We start from the raw sequence: 23,444 nt of genomic DNA, 5'->3' as shown, positions 1-23,444 counted from the left end.
TGGTAAAGGGAGGCAGCACAAAATGCAAAATGATTAACAGCAGCAGTATCAACATCTGTGATATCAGTGATTAAAAAAAATATATTAAAATCGTAATTTTTATCATTGAAAAGGTTTGTCTCAAAATTTACACCTGCGATTATACAACAGGAAGAATTATGTTAATATTATTAAATATATTACAAAATATATTCTTGTAATGTGTGTGTGTGTGTGTGTGGAACTGTAGCTCCATTTGGCCAAATTGGAAGCTTGTAATTAGTTTGACAGAAGAACTGGTTCTGTAGCACACTAACAGATAGTTAAGTATTTTTTCCAGCACTCTTCTGCTTGCTTGAAGTTATTTGTGTAGAAATATGGCTGCAGAATTGGTTATTGGTGAGAAAATATGTCTTAGATCTCTTTGTGTGTGTTTTTTTAATGAACAGCTATGTTAAAATGTAGCTATATAGAATTTCTCTCATTGTAAATGAAATCCTAGATACATGATAGATTTTCCCAATGGAAGACAAATTTAGGTGCGATCCATAGACAAAAGCAGCTGTAATTGTGTATAATTTGAGTCTACTGGCCATCATTCATCTATGCCAGGCTCTACACCTTGGTACTGAATCTTTCATGGACGTCACACAGTTTTTGCTTCCCCACAGAGAGCCCTCATCCCACCAGCACACAGGAGATGCTTCAGATTACTGTGGCTGCACAACGTAACGGGCAAAGACACCAGTTATCTTTCCCAAGGACTTTTCTTCCTGTCGAGTCGTCTCCAGCAGGCCACCGTTTCTTGGGGTGTATAATTATTTTCAGTCTGGATAAATATTAAATTTGCTCAAACGTTGATAAAAGGAGGAAGTTGTTCAGCTGATCTTTGTGAGCTAAGAAAGCTAAGGCATTATGTCCTCATATCAGTATTCATGTGCTGTATGCGCTGTGTTACCGCTACACTAAATTGTGGTCTGTATCTGACTGATGGTCTAATTTTGAATAATATAAGTGGCTTAATGAACAAGGGCCCCTAATACACAAAGCAACTGCGCAGCATCAGCGGCCTGCAGATGATGGACTTTATGTGACCCGCCTCTTCGTTCTTAGGCTTTCAGCACAACTCCAGTGCCAAAAGTGGCATTTCTGTATGAGGGGGCATCAGATATCCAGATAGTCCTATGATTTAGGTGCCATCTTAATAGCCTCTATGAGGGTTATTAACTGGGCCTCTCTGGAGTGTGATTAACCTAATTTGCAGTGAAATAGGCTGTGTTGCTTCTCCGAGATCCTATCCTCTGGAGGCGTGTGGGGGGGTGCGTGTGTGTGTATGTGTGTGTAAGAGCGTGTTGCTAACACCATGTGCTCAGTAGTCTGTCAAATCCAGGCGGACCAAGACAGGTTGTCCCTGTCTAACGGCAAAAAATACGAAGCGTCCATCTGTGGTTCATTTGACCAAACTTCAGAATTTGTTTAGAGAAGAATGAAAACAAGATTTGTTGTTGAAGGCTTTGATGGCAGCAGGAGGAAAGCATAAATTACACAACACTAACTTGGATTGCAGCTGTAAGTAAAGATAGATTACCAGATTTGGATCACGGCAACTGTTTTGATTTCCTTTACCCCCTGCAACACATAAATGTATATTGAATGCTTGAGATGAGTGGGCTGGGGTTTGATTTTATAGCCTTGGGAAAAATAATAACACTAGCTGTTAAAGTCGGGCACTGTGACCACAGTATCATAAATTATAGTTATTCTGCTTTGTTTTATGACTTGAATCTCTAAAGTTCCTTAGAGCAAGGAGCTGAACTGTAAAGTTTGAAATGGTAAACTGATCTGAAAACTACCGATGCTCTTTTGGGGCAGAGCTACTTTCCAATCTAACAACTTTCACCCGTTTAAATTTAAAGTAGTTCATAGATACAGCAAGCTAAAGGTTCAACAAGCAGGTCTTTAGTACAGAAATTGATAGGTGATGGAAATCGGATCAGCCACTGGTTACCGGATGGTTTGAAAAGTAAAAATTCTGTTGTTTTTCACAGACCATCACTCTGCCATTTGGTCTCTGTTACAGGAAAGTGATGGTTGTTTTAATAATCAGGGAGGAGTTTAAGGTGAAGTCAGAAGGAGCACAAAGATAAAAGAAGGGGCAAGATAAAGTGAAAGTGACTTTTGTGAGCTCTTACATCATGTTATTCCCTCATTAACAATATACCTGGAGTGTTGCCTTGAATCCAGTTTGAGAAATCATTTAATCTCCCATGGCAACCATTCAGGTGTGCAAAACGCTTGCCAGCAGGAGCGATGTTGTGATGACTTCCTGAGATCATCTTCCACCTTTCTGAAGATGGATTTTCAGAAGGAGCAAGAGTTTCTTAAAGAGACAGAGCATGTAAAGGTGTAAATATAAAGGTGTTAAATTGCAAAATCAAATTTCTTTTAAGTCATGTTCGATATATGCAGCATTTTTATAACAACTGAAGGTAACATATTTCCTTCAGTTTATAGTGCTATAAAATGGCACTATGCGCCTTGAAAATACATATTACTTCCCCTTTAAAAGGAAACCGTTTCATTCTGCATATAAGAAAGCACAAAACTTTCAGCAGCTAACAAGAAGGCTGAACATAGCTTTGTTTTTCTCTCACATTAAAACAAACAAGTATTTACAGGCAAATATAACACCGTAATTAATTAATTAATTAATTAATTAACATTTATATACAATTGTATAAGTATCAGCTCCATGGCGTGCTTCTAGATGAGTACTAACAAATGGTAACTCGATCAATCTGGGTTGTTGGAAGGTTTATATTTCTTATTTGAAACAGCTTATTTGTGCTTCTATAAGTGTTTGCCTCATCTTCTGCGTACCCCTCCATTTATTTAAAATTTGCTCAACGACCCGAATCTGCAGCTTGACTGCATCAGCAAACAGCCAACAATGTGCTGCTGATGTTAGATAAACCTTGTGTCTGATTGGCAGTCCTGACAGTTCCCAGCCTGCAGGTTGTGGGGATCAGATCCTTTGGTGTGCTACAGACTTGAAACCTGGTCATGGGGTAGTTTTGACTTTCACATCTCTCAAAGACAACTCCGCTTTAAGTTTCAGTTTGGGAGAGATGTTACACCTAAACAGCATGCACTCGCTGTCTATGCAGTAAAATATCATCCTGTGACTTTTGATTAAAGGAAGTTTGGCTCTGATACAAATGAAAATTTTCCACAATTTATCACTTGACCCGAGCACAAAACAACCCTGCCAATTGCTCCAGCCACTTTTGGTGAAAACTGTAATTACCATCTTCTCTAGTTTGTGCAGAATGAGAAGGTGTGTCTTGTTGCTGTTTCACTGACGCACATCCATCCTGCAGAGTAACAGAATTACCAACACAGATCTTATACTGTACCTGATTAATGTAGTGAGCTTTTGCTGGGTCAATAGTTCTTCTATGAAGGACCAGATTTATCCGTCATAGCCCATTTCCATTAACTGACCCGGACTCTCACAGCTCGGCTGAAATGCTTCTTAATAAAAGCTTTATTTTGTTTTTAGCATCTACGTGGTAATTTATGTGGACTGTGGCACAGGGCACAGTAAGAATTATTACATCAAAGGGCTTTTATAATTGGAGCAATTTTCCAGTTTTTCTGTTTTCTTTCTTACCCAGTTTCTCCCAAGCCTCATCACTCTGAGCATGTGGGTCATATACACAGCGCTGGAGGACATTGTGCAGTGGGAGAAATTAGTGGGATGATGCAAGAGCCTTGGCTGTTACATCTTGGACCCCGTAGTTAACCAAATGCAACAATATTTTTCTGCTGTTTTCATTTTTTTCCCCCCTTTAAACTGTTTTCTGGTGCAGCCATAGTAGCAGCTGTCCCAGCTTAAACCTAAAGGCCCATGAAATGTGGGTCTAGTTATGTGTGTAAATGTGTGTGTGATGAACACTACTGGGACATTTGGAAGGTTTCATACAGTATTTACCTCCCAGTGGCCTGCTCCACAGAGGCAATCCATAAATCTCTGGAAGTCCACAGAAAGCCAGCCGTGATGTTTATCTGGGTGATACGGGATATCCACCTAGACCAGATCAGCTCCTGCACCCCTAAGAGACATGCAGACGATATTTATCTGTGTAAAGGGATGAAATTTGTCTTTTGAATGGGTGACGTACAGCCGTTTCCTTCAAAGCATGCAGACATAACGTATGTTTAGCAAAGATTATTCCAGTTCACAACAAATCCTGCAAATCTCCCTGACCTTTTGTAAAACTCTCTGATGGTTTTTTACCTTCAGAGGTAAAATACCCTTGAAGATATCACACCTGCAGAATCATTGATCTGGATGCCACAACATAATATGATGCATGCATAGTAAAAGGGGCAGAAGTATGTATTCTTTCGCAGGGGCAAAAAGATAGTTTAAATCCATCTCTTTGATAAGGTGGTGATCACTTGATAAAAACCTGAGACAGAATACGTCAATGAGGAGCTGGATTTTTAAACTCTTTCCATTGGGAAAAGCCAGAAAAGACTCTGAACACTTGGACAGTTGTAATTTGTCTCACAGACATTTGGAAATGTTCAGCTCAGAATTGGAGGAGCACCAGAACTTTGTTTCAGACTTCTGAGTCAAATCTTTTATTTTCTCGAGAAGGTCTTATGAGTTCAGCATGGTGCATTTGTGCATTCCAGGCATAAGTCAGCTATCAGTAAAAATGCAGACCGCAGTTTCAGGATTTTAAATTGTTGGAATGTTACCCTTCCTGGCATTTAAAATCTTGTAATGGCTTTATGGAGCACACAGCAATGTCTGCTAGAATTGTCAAGGTCTCTCACTGGTTATGTAAGTTATTTCTGCTTGTTTATATTGATAAAAAGGAAACCATGCACTTTTCAAGGTTTGTAAGTAGATCTTCAGAGTAACAGGGTTATATACATATATGTGTGTGTGTGTTTAATATTGGACAAGCAAATGTTATAACAGTTTGTTTTTGTTTTGAGACAATTTAATTACCCATTCAGGATTTGCAGCTATACATTGATGTTGTGATTCTGTCTGATTAAAAACTGCTGGATGACTAAAAAGATTGCAAAGAAGCTTAAAGAAAAATACCGCATAGACTCTCACCCAGAACATCAGCACACGACACAATAATTCCAGGGGTTTCTCAACATTTCCTGTCTCATCAGAAAGCTAAATGGGTTGAATGGCGAGGTTGCGATGGTTGTAGCACAACAGATATTTATTCTGAATAGAGATCTAATTGCTATTCAGAAAGAAAAAAAAACTTTGGATTTTAGAGACTGATTCAATCTAAAGCGCCACTTCAGGAATGTACTTAAGTGTTCCTTCAGTGACACCAAAGGGAGTATATTTTCATCCAGCTCTGTGGGTAAGGTGCCAGTTGAACCGAGTTTTAAACGGAACAGCTGAATAAGTCATGTAGCCTCGTAATTCATAAATATCCAGTATGCAGCGTTCATCAAAGCGGAGAATTGCTTTCTGGCATTATGCATGCTCTAACATTTTCTATTTACTTTATCAAGCAGTCTGTTAAATTGATTTAACAAAATGTCAATTAGAAGTGCAGCTTTCCAAAGAGACATAATATCAGAATGATATTTGGGGGCAAAATACTTTAATTCATGTTGCGGATTTTTGCTTTCTTGTTGAAGAGCAGAAGAGTTCAATCAGTTTTGACTTCTCCCTGCTTTTTGATGCTAGATAAAAGAAGATCATATTATACATTTAAGACGTTTGGTTCAAAAAAATCCATTGTGAAATCTTTTGAAATTCATATTTCCATCTTTTATCATATGGATTTTTCCCAATGATCATATTTTTTTCATGTTATGAAAGTACAACCTAATTTATGTGGTAACATCATATAGAATCAGTGCAGTACTGATTGCTTTGTCCTCAGTGAATGCAGAAAAATCTAAGCGGAGTGACACCAGACAACTGATAAATAAAAAGAACAAGATAGCTGCCGTGTACTTGAGCCATCTTGGGTTAATTAAGTTGAAGATTGTATATGATTTGCCACTCTCTATAAGAGATCTGAGCCGTGCAAACACTTTACAAAATGCTATCATGGTCTAATCTGAATGTCCCAAAGGTGTACAATGCCACTTATTGATGCTTTGAGTGGAGAGAGACAATGGCTTCCCTTATAATAACACAAAACATAACCATCGCTCCACTCTCTGTTAGAGTGCAGATGGTGGTTGACAGATGGTAAATCTGTTATAGTCATTTTCAAAACTCATTGTGGATCTCTGTTATCTGGAGTGCAGTTTGTTTTTGTTTTTTGGGGGGAGGGGGGGTTTGCCAATATATTTGGAAATGTTCTGTTTACAAAGTTACTCCAGGCTACAAACAGCATCACACCACAACAGCTAATATATCACTCTTACAGTTCTTAACTTTTGCTCAAAGCTTTTCACAATGTTACATTGTCCGAATGCCCTGCTTTACAATGGGGGCTTCAAATCCAGAGTCAGTTCCTGGTATCATCCTGCATTATTCCTGTATTTATTCCATAAATTATAGTCTTGCAGTTGAGCCCAAAGATATTTATACCATTGGAGATTTAGACTTAAATTTATTTCAGTTCAACCGTCATGTTTGTTTATAAATGGACAGGCATCACCCAATTGCATTGGGAACGCAGTTTCATCCCGTCCAGATTCTTCTAATGCTAACAGTTATTGGGTTCACTTTTTAAAATATTGACTACAGTAAATGCCATGCACCTGAAATGGTGGTTTGAAAGTCAAAGGGATACTCTCTACTGAATTATGACATGCTGATATATCCACAGCTGGAGGATGATGCAACACACAGTCAGTCTTTAAAGTAAAGCAGGTATGTACCAGTTTTCTTAAGACAGGAAATCACTACAAGACAATAGCTACTCACCTAAACCTGCCCATCTCTACAGTCAGAAAAGTACTTAAAAAAAAGAAGGTTTTATTCAAGTAGAAAAGCAAGGCTGGGTGGGGCCAGCTGTGACAGATACGAAGACATAGTAACAAGATAGCCTAGGCTAGGCTTTACAAAATGCTAACCCAGGCTAACAAGATAGCCTATAGATAGGCTATCTTGTTGCTATGTAAAGTGAGGAAAAGTTTTCAATGAAATAACACAAAGAATTCATAGGAAATCAACTGTTTTTCCTTCATCCTTTGAAATGCCTCATGTACCGTGAAACCTAGAACGACACTGTTTCTCCTGCCGTTCCCATTGCAAGTTTACTTGTAGTTTTCCTAATAGTAATGCCTGAAAGATATTTCAGATTTAGCAAGGTTAATATACTTTATCAGAGTTGTTAACCTTTACCCAGAGCTGTAACCTGTAGCAGTTGCGGGAGGGAAGTAAAAAAAAGAAGAAAAAACGTAACTGAAAATAAAATCTGAACCAGTTGTTACAGCCCAGCTCAGTTGGCTGCGGGTTTTCTTTTTGGCTCACTCTTTCTGTCTCCATCCGGCTGTTCTTTTTATCAGATGGGCACACACAAATCTAAGGCTTGGATCTGGCTGCGGTCCTGCTCATATCTACCACTAAAAGACATCATGAACAATTTATCGAATACCTGCTGAACAAGAAGAGCGCAAGCTGGAAGAACTTTAACCTGATCGCCAAACTACATGAATTGGTAAAATGCTGAAGAGGAAACATTCTTTGCTAAAATATGTAAAATACAATTAAAGTGACTAAGAAATATATGGCATGTCTATATATGTTAACTGGCATTATAGTATAAGCTTGATGACTAGATTATCTATCTATCTATCTATCTATCTATCTATCTATCTATCTATCTATCTATCTATCTATCTATCTATCTATCTATCTATCTATCTATCTATCTATCTATCTATCTATCTATCTATCTATATTGTCCAATTGTGAAATTAATTCCGTTCTTAATATAGTGCTGAGTTTATATTGATAATGCAATGGTCTGGCTCAGTGTTACAGAAAGCTCTTGTTATATTCAGTGGTGTTGTGCTACCGAACTAGAGTCTTGATGTTCTTTACAGGACATGTCTGCTGGCCCTGACTTGAAAACAGTGATTATTCTGGGTCAGACTCTTTTGAAGCCACATGCTGGAATTAATGGGAGCGAGAAGGGCAGAAAACGGGGCTGGTATCATGTCCTGGTTTTCTCAGTCTGCTGCAGTTGTAAGAAGGAGAAAAAGTGTCACTTCTCGTTAAACCCAGTGGGGTCGTTAAATACTAATTCATGTTTTCTGTGAGATAGGAATGTAATTACAAAAAAAAAAAAAAAATGTTTGAAGATTTTTTTTTAATACTGTGTGAATTAGGATTGAATGTGCATGAGCAGTGTTTGCTTTTTTTAAGGAGAGGAGAGATTTTAAGCCCCATAAAGCTCCATGTACTTGTGATTTTAAAATGATTCTAATATACCATGGCCACATTCTATTTCTCAATGTTTCAGAAATAGTTTGAGTAGATAAATTCAGGGATTTGACCTTTTTGTATTGGTAGTTTCCACTTATTTTCTTATTTTAGACTTTAATATTTCAACTGTCATTTGTAATACTGCCACTATCTGTGGTCTTTTAAATTTATCATGTTGTGGAATCATATAAGAAATGTTTTTAATGATTAGAACTGCAGGCGGACATGACTCAGAAATCCAAATCTTTGTTTTTGTGGTATAATTTTAAAGGTGCATCTTCATCAGACTTTTCATAAGTTCTTTAAACATTATAAAACATTTGTAACAATATAAATCTATATATATTTTTTCTCTCTTTACATATATAATATATATTATTTTACTTTTAAAGCCTGTTCTTGGTACCCAGTCTTCGGAGAATGTAGGGCTTTTTTCTACTTCTTTCCGTTTTCATTTGCATGTGGCGGTAAAGGTAGAATTAAACCAACAAGAGGATTTATAGGAAAAATCTGCAAATTTTCAATCTTGCTGGATATTTTTTCCAGGCATGTGACATACTGTACATATGAGTTAAATGGAGAAGGAGAAATAAGAGGGTGAAGCAATGCTTTCCCCCTTCTTTTTCACATGCAGTGCTTGGGTTGCAGCTGGTCAACAAACGTACCGATGATGACATTTCTAATTTACTCTAAAAATGTCCGGCTTTATGATCAGTGAACGGCCCTAACATGTCTGGCTGTTTCGTGCTGAATCATTCGAAAATTGTACCACTCAGAGGTTCTATCCATTTTGGTCATTTCAGCTTCTTCTTGCGTATGGAGTTTGTCTATAAATATTGATGTATGTAAAATACCGTCTCGTTCCTCCTATTAAATTCAGCTGTAGCAGTCAAAAAGCATATTTGCCTTGCCGCTGGGGTCCAATCTGCACTGCTGTTTGCACTGTACTCACAGCGAGTCATCTGTAAGGAGAAGTGTCCTTGCTCCTCGGCCTGAATGTTATCAGAGAGTTTTTACGGCCCAGAGGGGCGAGACTACCGCACAGCTTCTTCACTGTTCACTCGTTTCTTTCTCCATCTCTGTCACTCTCTAAGGGTAATGCAAATGCATACTCCATGTCCTTCCATCTCTATTTTAGGACTCTCCTCACTTGCATTGACTTGCTACGCTGGAGGCTGGCAGGATCAGGGAAGGTGGAGTGAATGGAAACAAAATGTAAGAGCTCTCACACGCACCCTACTGTCTTGGGCGTATTCTCTACACACAATCCTTGAAAAGGTGAACAAAATAGCCGGAGCTCCTTCATAGTGGTCTGAATGTGTTTGACTTGAGAAGAAGATGTAATCCATCCTCAAAACCCCCGGAGGGTTTTGAGGGAAGCCATGACAGCACTGAGCTTTTTAAACAACTTAGCTATAAATAACCTCTTAACACCACAAGGCGCTGGATACCAGAAAGGGCTTTTTCATCTCGAAGACATTTCTGAGTAACCAGACAAGGTGTTACTCCTATAGATGTTGCCACATACAGTAGGTCAGCTTTTCATGAAAGTTCCCTCAGACTTGTCAGGGAGAAGGATGCGAAGCTGCTGGATTGTTAAATTGCTGTATCAAAACTTCTCATTTGCCGTTTGTGCATCACGATGCAAGATTTTATAAAACCAGAAAAGTCCATATATCACCGAGACAGAGCAGAGCTAAGTTTAGAGGGGGGGTTTCAAAGTTTTGATGGATGACTACCACTTTATGGAGGCAGCATATGATTGAGGGCAGCGCAGAAAAACACACACACAAACTCTTAGTCACTAAATTGAACTTTTGCACACAATTTCCATGAATAACTGCATAGCTTATGGGTATGGGGTTTCAAATGTTAGAGGCAGGCAGAACGTTGGTTTGCAAGTCACCTCACAGAACAGCTCTGCTTTATGCTCCCCTGAATGGGCTTCATCATGGCCTGTTGATGATTATTTAACATGTTTAAATTGACCAGGTTTGTTTGAAGGCGCACAGTTCCTCTCAGGGTTGCTTGTATCATTGACATACGTGGAAAAAACTCATTTCTGAAAGTGAAACTTCAGTCATTAACTGAGTTATTGACACCCTTAAAGAAGGGGGAGTCACAAAAGGTTGTTGCTAAAGAAGCTGGTTGGACATAGAGTGACATATTCCAACACATTTGTAGAAAATTGAGTGGCAGGAAAAGGTACACAAGCAATCGAAATAACCACAGCTTGTAGATTATTGTCAAGCAAAATCCATTCATTTTGTGGAGCTCCACAATCAGCAGACTGGGGCTGGAGTCAGCGCACCAAGAGGCTCCACCCTGATGAGTGTTGCAAATATCGCATTCCTGGTGTCAAGCCTCTCCTCAAACATAGAACATGTCAGAAGCGTCTTAACTGGGCTAAGGAGAAGAAAAACTGGGCGTTTGGTAACTGGTCTAAAAGTCCTGCTTGCAGATGAAAGTAAAGTTTGTATTTAATTTGGAAATCAAGGTCGCAGAGTCTGGCGGCAGAGTGGAGAGGCATAGAATTTATGCTGCTTGAAGTCTGGTGGGAGGTTTCCACAGTCTGTGATGATTTGGGATGCCATGTGATACACCGGTGTTGGTCCACTGTGTTTTCTGAACATTTCAGAGCAATTCATACTTCCTTCTGTTGGTTTTATATTCCAGAATTGGACTTGGGATCTCCCCACACTGCCAAAGAGACCAAAAGCTGCTTCAGTGGTGTTACTGTGCTTGACTGGCCAGTAAAAAGGCTGTAGAACCTATAAAGTATAGATGAAACATCAGAACCGACAATGCAGATGACCTGAAGGCCGCTATCAAAGCAACCTGCTTTCATTACAAACCCGTAGAACCACAGGCTGATCAATGCATTGTTGCAGTAATTTATGCCAAAGGAAGCCCAACAAGATACACCGCAAATCCAGCAGGCCCAAATTAACTCTGTCAGATTCGATTTCAACACTTTTAAAGTGTCTATATGGGTCCACACCAGAAAGTGTCAATTTAACTCTTTTTGAAGAGTTGGCACCTTAATTCTAAGTGTCAAATATCAAATATGTCTGGAGTTAATCATTTAAGACTTAATAACACTAACTCGGTGTTAGATCTTAAATATTAACTCTCCCAGTTTTGTTTTTCTACTTCATAAGAATGATTTGCAATTAATATCAAATAGAAATACATTTTATTATATTGAACTTTTAAAAATTCTTTGGAAAATAAATATTTGATAAATAAGCAATGATTTTCTGAGATGTGTTTATTTCAAAACATGTATCATAATTAGAAAACATGTAACAACATGGAATAATGTACACTTTCATGTTATATATGTCGCTTTCATTCAAACATCGCTTATCAAAAGGTCTGACATATCAGCTGTGCAATACAAAAAATAGGTATAATTACTACATTTTTCTTCAATACAGTATATATGAAATTGTTTAAAGTACAAGGCGGAGAAAGTAATGCGCGCAGTTAATGTAATATGATATTGTACATTTTGTGCATAGAAATGAACATGTTCTCCAGTCTTTTTTATTTCAACATGCAAATGTATTTAGTGTACTTGATGTGTCTTGACAATCATGGGAATTTATTTTCTTTTAGTTTGACCACCAGCCCCTGGTTGGATATCACAATGGCTTTTGCCTCTGTGAGAGCACAAACAACTGACTGACAGCCACCGTAAAAAGTAACCACCAACTTTGATTTTTGACCTGTCGCCACGTCTATTTAAAAATAAAAATCCATTATTTTTTATTGTGAAATTTTGCTTGTAAAAGATATACATTTTTAACAGTTTATTTTCGAGGTGGGACACCATTCCATACTTTCAAACCAAAGTTTTTATGCAGTAGAGGCAGTTTTGCTTAGTTCAAGTGCACGGTTCAGTGATGATGCTTAAGTGTTTATAAGTGGCTGGGATGCAAAACTACAATGGCAGCATAAGAGGTTTCCTTACAGGCAATTGATCCTTAAACGTTTGTTATAACAAGGATGAACATAAGGAGACATCCTCTGCCCTCAACGTGGATATTAGCACTTCCACTGGAAACACACAGGTCTGTGTATCTACTTACACACCTTTCTTCAGCTGTACTGGTAATAGTAATTTAGAGCGCATGTCAGTGTTAAATACGTGATCCAACATTTAGGATGTTAGAGTTTCTGTCTGCAGCAGGCTTCCTCATCCTTTGTTTTGATTTAGTGTCATGCCTCACATGAGTGATAATCAGAATGAGGCTTTCTTTTCACAAATATGTTTTGACAAATCTTAATAAAAGTGCGGGCATTGCTGTAGATGTAAATTGAAGGCACACACACAATCTGCTATAGGAATCCCTTCAATTTACACTTATTTCAGTTCACCTGTTGCAAACTAAAGGAGTCAACTCTTGATGCAGAATGTCAACATCTATAAAGCGTGATGAATTGGTTCGCTGCCTCCCGTCATACCCAGCAAGGATCTGACTGGAAAAATGTGACAGGGAAATTCAGCGTAGTTTGTAAAGACCCATCATAGATTCTTTAATAGGTTGTTGCAAGATTGTGTAATCAGTTTAAAGTTGCATGATCTTTATGTACATTCAAGCATTTTCAACTCCAGTTTTCATCCACATTTTAAAGGGATGAATGTTAGGTTGTTTGGCACCTCTACCGATGGTACTAGATGTGGGTTGGTGTTGGATATGTAATGCCATGAAATGTTTATTTTTCTTTTATGTCTTAATCAGTCACAGTTGTCAGTATTATCATGGCTTTGTTAAAATACATAGAAAATTATCAAAAACTATTTTTGCAACCTGATGTTTTACTCAGACTTAAGCACTGTTAAGATTTTCTGTAGCATCAATAATTTTATTAGAAGTAATAGTAACTTTATTTTTTTTTGTAATTTTAGTCACATAGTTTATCTCATTGATGTTCTTGTTGCTGGAGCTTTTTGACAACTGCCTTTTATGGAATGATGTCACTGAGGAATTGCAATCTGCAGCTTGACACACAGTGTATCCTGCATTCAGATTGTGAACTGGTAATATTCTTTTATATGAATGAAGAGAATGTTCTTTGAAGTCCAGAGAACAGCAAACTTTCTCTAATCATTTTATTTTAAAGGTCATATCTTAATTCACCTGCTGAATGACTGCTTGTCATACCACCTCCGTCAAAAAGTCTCATGTTATTAATTTGGCAGTCCTGACAATTGTTTGCAGACCTTTGCTTATAATGCTAAGAGATTCATAGCAACTTTACAGGCATATAAAAATGAACTTATTCATAGAAAAAAAGAGTCTGGAAAACAGTTTAATTAGATCCAAGTCTTAACAGGTGTGGGGAAAAATGTATAGAAAAACATTTAGTTATTTTTGTATATATATATATATAAAACCTTAAAACCTTACCAGGTATGTTTCCTAATCAAAGATTGATTATAAACTTTGATTAGAAAAAGTTTCTAATCAAAGTTTCTAATCAACTTTTGATTATGTTTCCTAATGAAAAGTTGGAAAACATAAGTTGTGCTCCTCTGCATGGGCTAAGAACAAAGTTCAAAACATTTTTTCTTTTTTGTGCCATTTTAAGTCCAAAATACATCAAAATGTACAAATGAATGTTTTGTTCTTAAATACAGAGGATCCCTACCTGTGTCTGCTGTGTAGTATCTGACAAAATCCTCCAGTTTTGAAACTGAAGTCAATAAATATGGGTTTAATGGTAAGATCATTTTAAAATGGTAAACATAGCAAATGTTGATAGTTTGTTCATTCACAGGTGTGCTTGTATGATTCCACAGTTCTCTGTTCTCATGTGCCAGCCACACCGGCCCTCAGTCGAGGTCCAGGATAGATTCAAAATCTCCCAGCCAGACTCGATAAACATGCTTTCATATTGTCATTAGAGCTCGTTGACTGACTCTAACTACAGAAAATGAAATGTCACAAAACATTAAAGAGCACAAAACCGTCAAGCATTCATAAAGGAAGGTAAAACTGGTAACTTCAGATACTAATGTAAATTTAAGAATGTAAGTAAATTGAAAGTACAAATTTGCACACACTTAACTATGTATGCTATGTTTAGACTCCATAAGCGAAATGCATTTGCATGCCTTGTTTAAGTTGATATCCCGACAGATGAAATGTTAGAGCTGGAAGAAAAAGGCAAGTCAACTGAAACAAGTGTTTTTGAGATGCAGTCCTCCACTCTGTACTCACACAGTCTCACTTTAACCTCTGCTGTACCCGTTTGGACCCACGAGAGAAAAACGCCCACTCCAGGCTGAAACTTCGTGACCTGTTGCTGGTATACCTTTCCCCCAGTGGCTCTTCTTTACAGTATTTCTAGCAAGTACTTCCTTTGGAAGCGAGTGGGAGAGAAACGGATGTCATGGTTCAGCCTGTAAATAGTACTCCCAACAATTGCAAGTGCTACCCTGAATACATGGTTACGTTTTGAACTCTGATATTGCGAACACACAGACCTGAATATAACCACTTTTGTCAGGAGCAGGAAACCCCTCCTTCATCCCCGATGGGAGGTCAAAGAAAATGTCTTCCACTAAATCAGTTTAAATCCTGCCCAATCACGTCATTTTCAGCAGGAGTGGAGCATTTTGTAACGGTTGTATCGACTAGAAAACTAAGCGTACTCTGTGGCTGAGCGGTTGATACGTTGATAAAATTTCTCCTCACTTCAGCCGAGGGACACAAGTTGCCTTTTTCACCTCCCTGAGGTGAGGAATCCATCTACTGAGACCTTGCTCCTGCAAAACGCTCAACTACTTCTAATTAAGACCTACTTTGCACAGGAGATTGCAATATGATGATGACACAGGAAGTGGGCCAGGCATACAGTGCAGAAACAATAATTAGGTGCACTCATTGGTTGATTAGATGCAGATATAACAGTTTTTCTTCACCGGATCCAATGTGGTGCAAAAAATGAGTTCATGAATCAGAAAAGCCTTTAGTTTTCAAGCTCTTGTACTGTCATAAAAATGACATACACTACAAGAGACGACTGATTCAGTGGGAAGAGCAGTTGTCTTGGTATCCAAAAGTCGTGAGTTTGATCCCAGTTTCCACTTATTGCATCCTGACGTGCCCCTGGGCAAGGCACTCAATCTGATTTTGCCCACTGATCTGTCTGAGTGTGATTAGCTGAGTGTGGCTCTCTCATATGAACACTTAAAGGAAAAATATAAGTTGCTTCTTATTCAACTCCACCTACTTTTCAGGTTTTGTAATATGTCAGTGGTGTGTAGAGCAGAACTGAATAATGCTTCATACCCGTTAATAAGGATGTTCTGTTGTAAAGACTTTCTATGTTGCATTTTGCAGACTGACTCAATAAATTACATTACTAAATGTGTAAATTACATTACACATTTATTTCAGAAAATTTTATCATTAAGTCAACCACAATTTATAGATTAACTACACACAGGTAGATGTGGATGATTTTCCATGTACACATAAAGAAAACATGAGATTTAAAATTAGAAAATTACAGCAAGTCATTAAAAAAAATAATAATAATATTGAAATGTCGGCTTAATAAAAAATAAGTTTAATACCTGCTTAAAGGCTATTATTTTTGAAAGGTACTTTTAATTTGACAGACAGGGCTCATGTTCCAATGTACTGAGTATGACTTTATAAGTCTTTAGTTATGAAATTTGGGTATGTAAAATGTTGCAAAGTAAATAAAATTATGTTTATTATTATTAAATAATAACCATTATTATTTTAGTTTCACAAGGGGCCAGACTTTCTTACATCATGATAAATATTATGTTATCCTAAATGGCGATAATAACCACAGATAACCACAGTCAGTGGAAATAGGGTATCATGTAAATATTTTTGGGAACAATATGCAGTTAAATTCATTTATGCATAAACTGTACTAATCTATTATGCGTTTCAAGGATGTTTTTGTAGTTATTTATTGAGATAATATTTCTAAGAGAGATTCACTGATATACAATGTTTCGATCAAAGGCTATGAGATGCTGCGTTTTCAGGAACAAAATAGAAGTTGCATCACGTGGGAACAAAATTCATCCCTTCAAATTTGAAGTAATAAATGCCACTTGAGGCCACTAAGACGCTGCCTTTTAAATTAGAATATGCATTAATAATAAGCTTTTTGTCTCAGTCAAACGTTAACATTTACCATCTAATTGAGACAAATGTTAAATATTTTCACAAAATATTTAAAGAGTTTAAGGAGCTAATAAACACATTTGGAGACAAACACAGTTACTGAAGCAATGTGTTTTGGAGAGGAGCGATTTACATCAGCCAAAAGGTTAGATTGGCTAACTGGAATATATTGATAAGATTGGACAATAAATTATAACTAGTGCTTATTTATTATTTCTTTAACAAAAGTACATGTTACAGCATATACTTTTGTTTACCAAATAAATACTGCTGTAAATTCACAGAATGCAGTTGTGACTTCCCACTATTAGTCAGATTTAGGTCATCACAGGATTTCCATTGCAGCATGCTTGTCTTTCTTGCTACCAGTTTATGCTCTTCTAAGCATTCACAGCACTCATGGTGTCAGTGCTGGGAGCGCAGAGGGGTTTGATACACCACAATAAATCTTAGTAGCTAAACAACAACACTTTGGACAGACCTAGAATTTTTACTGTCAAAAAAAAATGAATAATTAGGGTCTCCTCTTGACCGCATCTCCCTGAAACTGCAGTAATATTAGCATAACTAGGTGGAAAATGTAATTACTCCACCCAGAGAGAGCTTTGGTCTCTCTGGTGGAGTAAGAAGCCCTCAAGTGCTACTCGGGCCGGATTCACCCACACGAGGGTGTGAAAAACAACAGGCTAGTGACCCTGCTATTTGTGGAAGAGCGCAAACCACAGAGGACCACTCTGCATGTCAAAAATTTGTCATCTGGGCAGACATTTCCTTATGCAGAGTGACCCGTATCTTCAGGGCAGAACACGCCGCAAGGAAGGCTTTTTGTTAATAAACGCTGTCGCTCTTCGCTCAAGCAGTTCAAACAGGATTATACTGAGGATCTTACTCACACACTTCAAATGCTTGTTTTTATTCATTATAGTCCTTTTGATTCTTTTGTAGTGGCAGCGTTAAGTTTCCACTTTCAAAGCTTGGTAACTGTAATATATTTGGATTGTTTTCAGCAGATCATGGTGGGATTTGATGAGAACGTTTTCAGAGAATAAACAAAAAAAGTGAGCTTTCTTATTCCAGATTGAGATTTTGCTGGTTTTTTGTTGTTGTTGTTGTTGCTAATTAAAGATATCCAAAACACAAATTATTTATCAAATAAACTATATAAATCAAACCTTAAATCATATTCCAGTAATGTTTTGGTGTGAATAGAAAACCCTGGTTGTGCTTTTCAGACTGATACTTCTGCACATGGACATCATGTGTTGGATTTGCCTTGACTTTCAGTGACTTATGCAAAGCCCCCACTGACTGTAGCATCTGTAAGAAGCAGCAGAATAAGTTGCCAGTAGATTTACTGAATATAGCACAGCTTAAGCTAAAAAAAAAGGAAGGAAAAAAAAAATCTTGGTCAGCGAAGCCTGCTGTAGCGCTCTTTCATAATTGGGCTTGAAAAGCATAATCCCAATTCACTGCTCTAAAATTTTACATGTCACATCTACTCTTACATCACAAGCTTCCTGTAGAAACTCCTCACTGAGTTTGATGAAGGACTGCAGAGGGAGAGCTCAGACTCCAGCAAGATTGAGCATATGGCAAATATCATTAACTCTGAGTCGAAAAACCACAAGAGAGATCGCCTAATATGGTACATGTGAACATGCTGTGTCTGTTTTTTGATGCTTGAACATTGTGAGCTTTTACGTGCCATGCTCAGAGATTTTGCCTGATGCGGGTTGAAAGAAGCCCAAGGTGCCTCTTTCATCTGCTGTCTGTCAAGTCTTGGGTAAAATCATCAATCCAGCAAGTCTGTTGGTGACCTTCAAATCAGAGTCCTCCAGGGCAACAGACGCGCTAATTAAAGGTTTGCTCCAAATCTTTACTTGGTAATGCAGCTCCCAAAACGTCTGGCTCAAGTATAAGCTTGATATGCTGAGATAAAACTTGGGGAGATGATAAATAATGCCATAACATATTTTCTGCTTTGCTTCCAGTTATACCTTTCGCACGTCAGCTGATGAAAATGGGCATCATCTTCTCTCTAGATGTATAGATGTCATAGCCTTGTAGACTAAAAGAGCAAATATTATTTTACTACATTCTTTTTTTGTCCAAAAGATTCACAGCTTCTGGCAAAAAGTCTCATTTACATTTTTCGGGTTGTAACCACAAACTAGTAGAGCATGTCTGTGAATCAGAAGAAAAGCTATGCATGTTTTTTTTTACAACTAAAAACCAAAACATTTAGACATTCACTGGTGTTTTTCTGCCTCTATTCTTATGCAACTGTTTCAACCAACTGCTGCTTAATCAACCCCAGTGTACAGATTAAATCCAGTCCTGTAAAGATCTCAGATGTGTGTTAGAGAACACTAGTGAACAAGCGGCATCATGAAGACCAAGAAACCCAAATGGGTTAGAGAGGAGAAAAGTCGAGTTGTGTTGTTACAGTACCCCAAACTATAAGCTGTCAAACCACCGAAATGTAAAAAGAATGACAGATGCTATAAACTTAGAAAAGTTCCAAACTGGTAGAGTGGGCAATGGGAGCATTAATCAGAGATAGAGCCAAGAGGCCCATGGTAACTTTGGAGGAGATGCAGAGGTCCACACTTCATGTTGGGTAACCTGGCAACAAGAAAACTGTCGGCCATGCATCCCACAAAAATGTTATTTATGTAAGTGTGGCAAGGAGAAAGTGTTTGTTCAAAGAAAGACATTGATGGAAGAATGCCATTAAATGTATTTTTGCAAAAGTCTACTATAGTTGTACAACAACCATAAAAATACAGCGGGAGCTTCTGCAGAATCAAATATAAGATCAAAGATTCCAACACATGATCAACGATTCATATGTTGGAATAACCCATTCAAAGGTTAGACCTAAATCCAATTGGAAGTCCTTGGCAAGACTTAACATTTACGCTGGTAGAGACAAACATCAAAAGACGTGCAGCTGTCATTGGGAAGAAATGTGGTTTTGCTAAGCAATGACTGGTGGGAGTTGAGTGCAAATGCAAAACCAAACTTTTCAGACGCCACACTTTTCATAAAATAATTTAAATCCATGTATCATATTTTTTTGATTCCACAAAAATACACAATTTTCTGTTGGTCTGTCGCATAAAAAGCAAAGTTTCAGGGATATGAATATTTTTGCCAGGCTCTTTATATCTAGACCAGAAGGGCTGCATGTGTTATCACGCTCTGAAGATAAAATTGTGAGACTGGGGCAGTAGAAGCTCTGGTTAAGGCCATGTCACAAGCTCCACTAAACGGATTTCCTGCCACATTCCTGGGGCTTACCTAAACTTTGAAGTCAGCCATGGCAGTATGATATAGCATGTGCTCATGAAATAGGACGCCATGCACACAGTCCCATCAGAAAGCAATCTGGTTTGTTCACGCCGAGAATGTTGCACTACTTCTTCCGCCATCTGTGCAGTGTACTTCCAAATTATATTTTCATTATGCAAGATGTCAGAGTGTGTTAGTGTCTCTTAAATTATCAATGTGCAGTTCCTAGAAAATATTACTTGCAGCTAGGATATTATATCTCTAGCAAGTCCTGTTGCGATTGGAGTTATGCAAGTAGTATGCAATCCAAATAGGATTGAGGAAGCACACCAGCATGCAGAATTGTGTGTGTAAGGAATGAGTAGACGTACTGCGTGCCTTACAAATTATAATGATTTATGCAGTATTTAATTCTGTTCTCTTCCAATTTATTAAAAAGTAAAGATATATTCTAAACTAATGGTAATTAATTGATTTTTAATTTGTAACTCCAAAACACAAAAAAACACAAAGAGGATTAAAAATAGCAAATTATATAAGGATGTTTAGCTTAGGTAGCACTGAATTACTTGAATAATTACATTCTGTCCAGGAGATAACATCCATTTATCTCCTGGATTAAAGTTTGGATATACTTTAATACTTTCTCTTGTTCTTAAGCAATAAAAATCCATCACAAAAAGTAGGAAAAGTTTTTTTTTTCTTTTCATTTGCTTATATTGACTCAGATTTAAATGCTAAATGTTTTACAATCACGCCTATTAATATTGTACAACTCTACTTTTCCTGTCTCAAAGTCATTTTATTAATGACAAGTAACATCCGCTTCCCCTATCGGATATTGAATTAGTCTGGCCTGCAGAGTCAGAAGTGAATCGTCTCGAATCTCCAGGTTGGGTGGGAGCCAGGATCAGTGCCAGAAAGTCTGAGGTCAGGGCCAGGGCTCGTACAAGACAAATTATCACCCATATTTTTAGCTGTCGATAGTACACTGACCTTGTCGCAGCTCTTTCATGATCACATCAGTCACCTTTTATGGCTCAATTAAAATGGCGTTTTAAATTATTCCTTTATCAGGGGCTTGTTGGTTCCTCACACCTCAGTTGAGAAGTAGGGAAGAATGAAAATATGGTTTCTTTTATCAGTCTCAGCCCCACTGTTTTTATGCACTGACTAAAAAAAACCTAATGCTGACAATCAAGAGTCATTTTATTCTTAAATAATCACATTAACTCCATTATAGTTGTCAGATGACTAACTAAACTCTTGTAACATACATAGTTTCCAGTACAACTAGAGAGTATAGTAGAGTGCCAGAGTCGCATAAACAAGCCTCTATAATTATCCGATGTCTTTTGGATGCCTCTAAGCATTGATGAAACCGACCAGCCTGTTTTCATTTGTCATCAAACTCTGTGATGCCTCCAAAAGGAGCTATCCTTGTGGGCTCAAATTGGGCAAGGACAGCAGAGATTAAAGATAGCCTTTAATGAGGTTTCTCCCTCAGGAATCAATGTGTAGCTTTGTCCCAGGGGCCTCTGAAGGTTGAGTTTAAAAGCAACCCACTACCGGATCGCAGCCTGAATACACAGCCCATCTATCACCTTGTGACCAGAAAGCGAAGTTTATACCGAAGCCAAGACTTTCCAATACTATTCAGTAAATTATCTCAGTCTAAATGACAAATAAAAAAAAAAAAGAAAAAGAAATCAGTTATGTATTTGTCATGCTGTGTAATCTGCTGGCATAGTGCAGAACAGCCTTAAGCATTGCTCTGCATAATCAGCTTGCTCCTTAGGAGTCAGATGACTTTGTGTCTGGGAGAGATGATGATCAGCTAAAGCACACCGACCTTGCGTATTGGTCTACTTGATACGAATCTGGAATGTCAAGGATAACTCTGTCTTGCCGTTAATAGTTCAGAGCAAAGAGGTACAAATCCAGCACCTTTCTCATGTTCTGCAACATTTACTTTACAACTGACCTTTATGCTGTAATTCAAGAGCCCCTTTGTAAAAGTAATTATTGTCAAGGCCTAATGGAGCAGCTGTTGCAGAAGTTGTAGAGTCTAAACCTTGATTGGTGTGCAAATGGATAATAACTACAAATGCAAATATTTACACTTTTAACTAGATGGTGGAAGATTGAGCAAGTCTGTACGGGATGTTTTAATTAGATTTTCCTTATCAGTAAAATGACATGTCTCATTTATATTTTGTGTTTTCTCTGCAGTTCGTCTGCTCTGAGGCCAGGCAGCTGTGTGGGACACTGGGTCTGGATCCTGCTGGCCATGACTCACCTCACCTTGGACTTCTCTGTGTGCAGCCCCCTCAGCCCGGGCCTGGGGATCAAGCTCACACCTAAATTGGTTGCTCGCTCCTGGCCTCGGTTGCAACCTCTCTGGGATATGCCCAACAAGCTTCACTGGAGGACAGTGGGCCCATTGGCGCGTCGACTCCTCCACCCCGTTCCTCCACCTCAAGAGAACAGGGCAGGGATGGGGCTAAAATGCAAAGGTCAAATGCACCGGAAGTTAGCACATAGAGGACAAGCGGCATGTAAGGATTGCTGGTCCAAATACTCTCAAACAGAGCCAAGTGATCCTTTGGCTGGGATAGTAGAAACTCCAGTGGCGTCAAGAGGAAAGTTGTTAATTAGAGCCAGGAGGCAACTCAAAGGGAACAGCTACAACAAGCTTCAGGAGGGCCCGAATGCTACGGTGAATACTAAGGGGACTACTACGGTGCCTAGTTTCATAGACTGGGGACCCACAGGGACAGATAGCAATGATGATGACAGCAAAGGAGAAATCAATGAAAGGCTATCCACCAGGGCCTCACTCACGACAGTGGCAACAACTACTGGCACTACTTCAAGGGTCTCTGAAAGGACGTTCACTGTGGTGACCTCAACACAGTCCAAGAGTACCACTAAGTCCTCTATCAGCAAATCAGAGACTGCCAAACCACCAAAGCCATACGGGGACACACCAGGTAAGACAAAACGACTATAAAACAAACAGTTTAGTGTGGATTTTATGGTGGGTTTTAACTTCAGTCCTCGAGGGACAGTTCCTTGCAACTTTTACTTTAGATGTGTCACTGCTTTAACAAACCTGTCTCAAATAAGGTCAGACCATTAGCAGGACTCTGTTGAACTTTACATAGTGAGGAAGTAATTAAATTATTTGGTTTAGGTGTGTTGGACCAGTGACACCTCTAATTGTTGCAGGACACCAGCACTCGAGGACTAGAGTTGAAGACGCCTGGATTAAAATATGAACATTTCATCTAGCTGTACTTCAACAAATTCAACACATGACTTCAGTGCAGAAAAATACATTCAATAAATGTATTTATTAAAGTAAATAAAGTTGTCTTTTCAATATAAAAGGGTTTATTGACAGTTGAGCATGGCTGACCTGAGCATGGCTGAGGACAAAAATGTATTTTGTGCCTTTAATGTTAAGTATAAAATAACTGTTTAAACCTTGTATAAGTTTCAACCTCATTGATTAACAATTACAACTCATTTATATGAAGAATTAT

General features: G+C 38.2%; 1 protein-coding gene across 3 annotated transcripts in view; it reads left to right on the top strand.

The window, feature by feature from the left end:
* ajap1 (adherens junctions associated protein 1) overlaps positions 1 to 23,444 on the top strand; it is a 56,233-nt gene that overhangs the window by 3,425 nt on the left and 29,364 nt on the right. For 2 of the 3 annotated variants that reach the window (XR_003595550.1, XM_028018027.1), the window contains exon 2: positions 22,129 to 22,889. Coding sequence is in view for 1 of the 3 variants with exons in the window: in XM_028018027.1 (XP_027873828.1) it covers positions 22,129 to 22,889 (761 nt within the window). In the remaining 2 variants the exon portion in view is untranslated. Of the gene's footprint in view, positions 1 to 9,557; positions 9,635 to 22,128; positions 22,890 to 23,444 lie in introns of all 3 variants that reach the window. The other variant, XR_003595553.1, reaches the window with a different exon arrangement.

This window comes from Xiphophorus couchianus, chromosome 1 (assembly GCF_001444195.1).
Source record: "Xiphophorus couchianus chromosome 1, X_couchianus-1.0, whole genome shotgun sequence".
NCBI lineage: Eukaryota > Metazoa > Chordata > Actinopteri > Cyprinodontiformes > Poeciliidae > Xiphophorus > Xiphophorus couchianus.
Note: the sequence above shows the minus strand (reverse complement) of the source record. Positions and strands in the feature narration are given on the sequence as shown.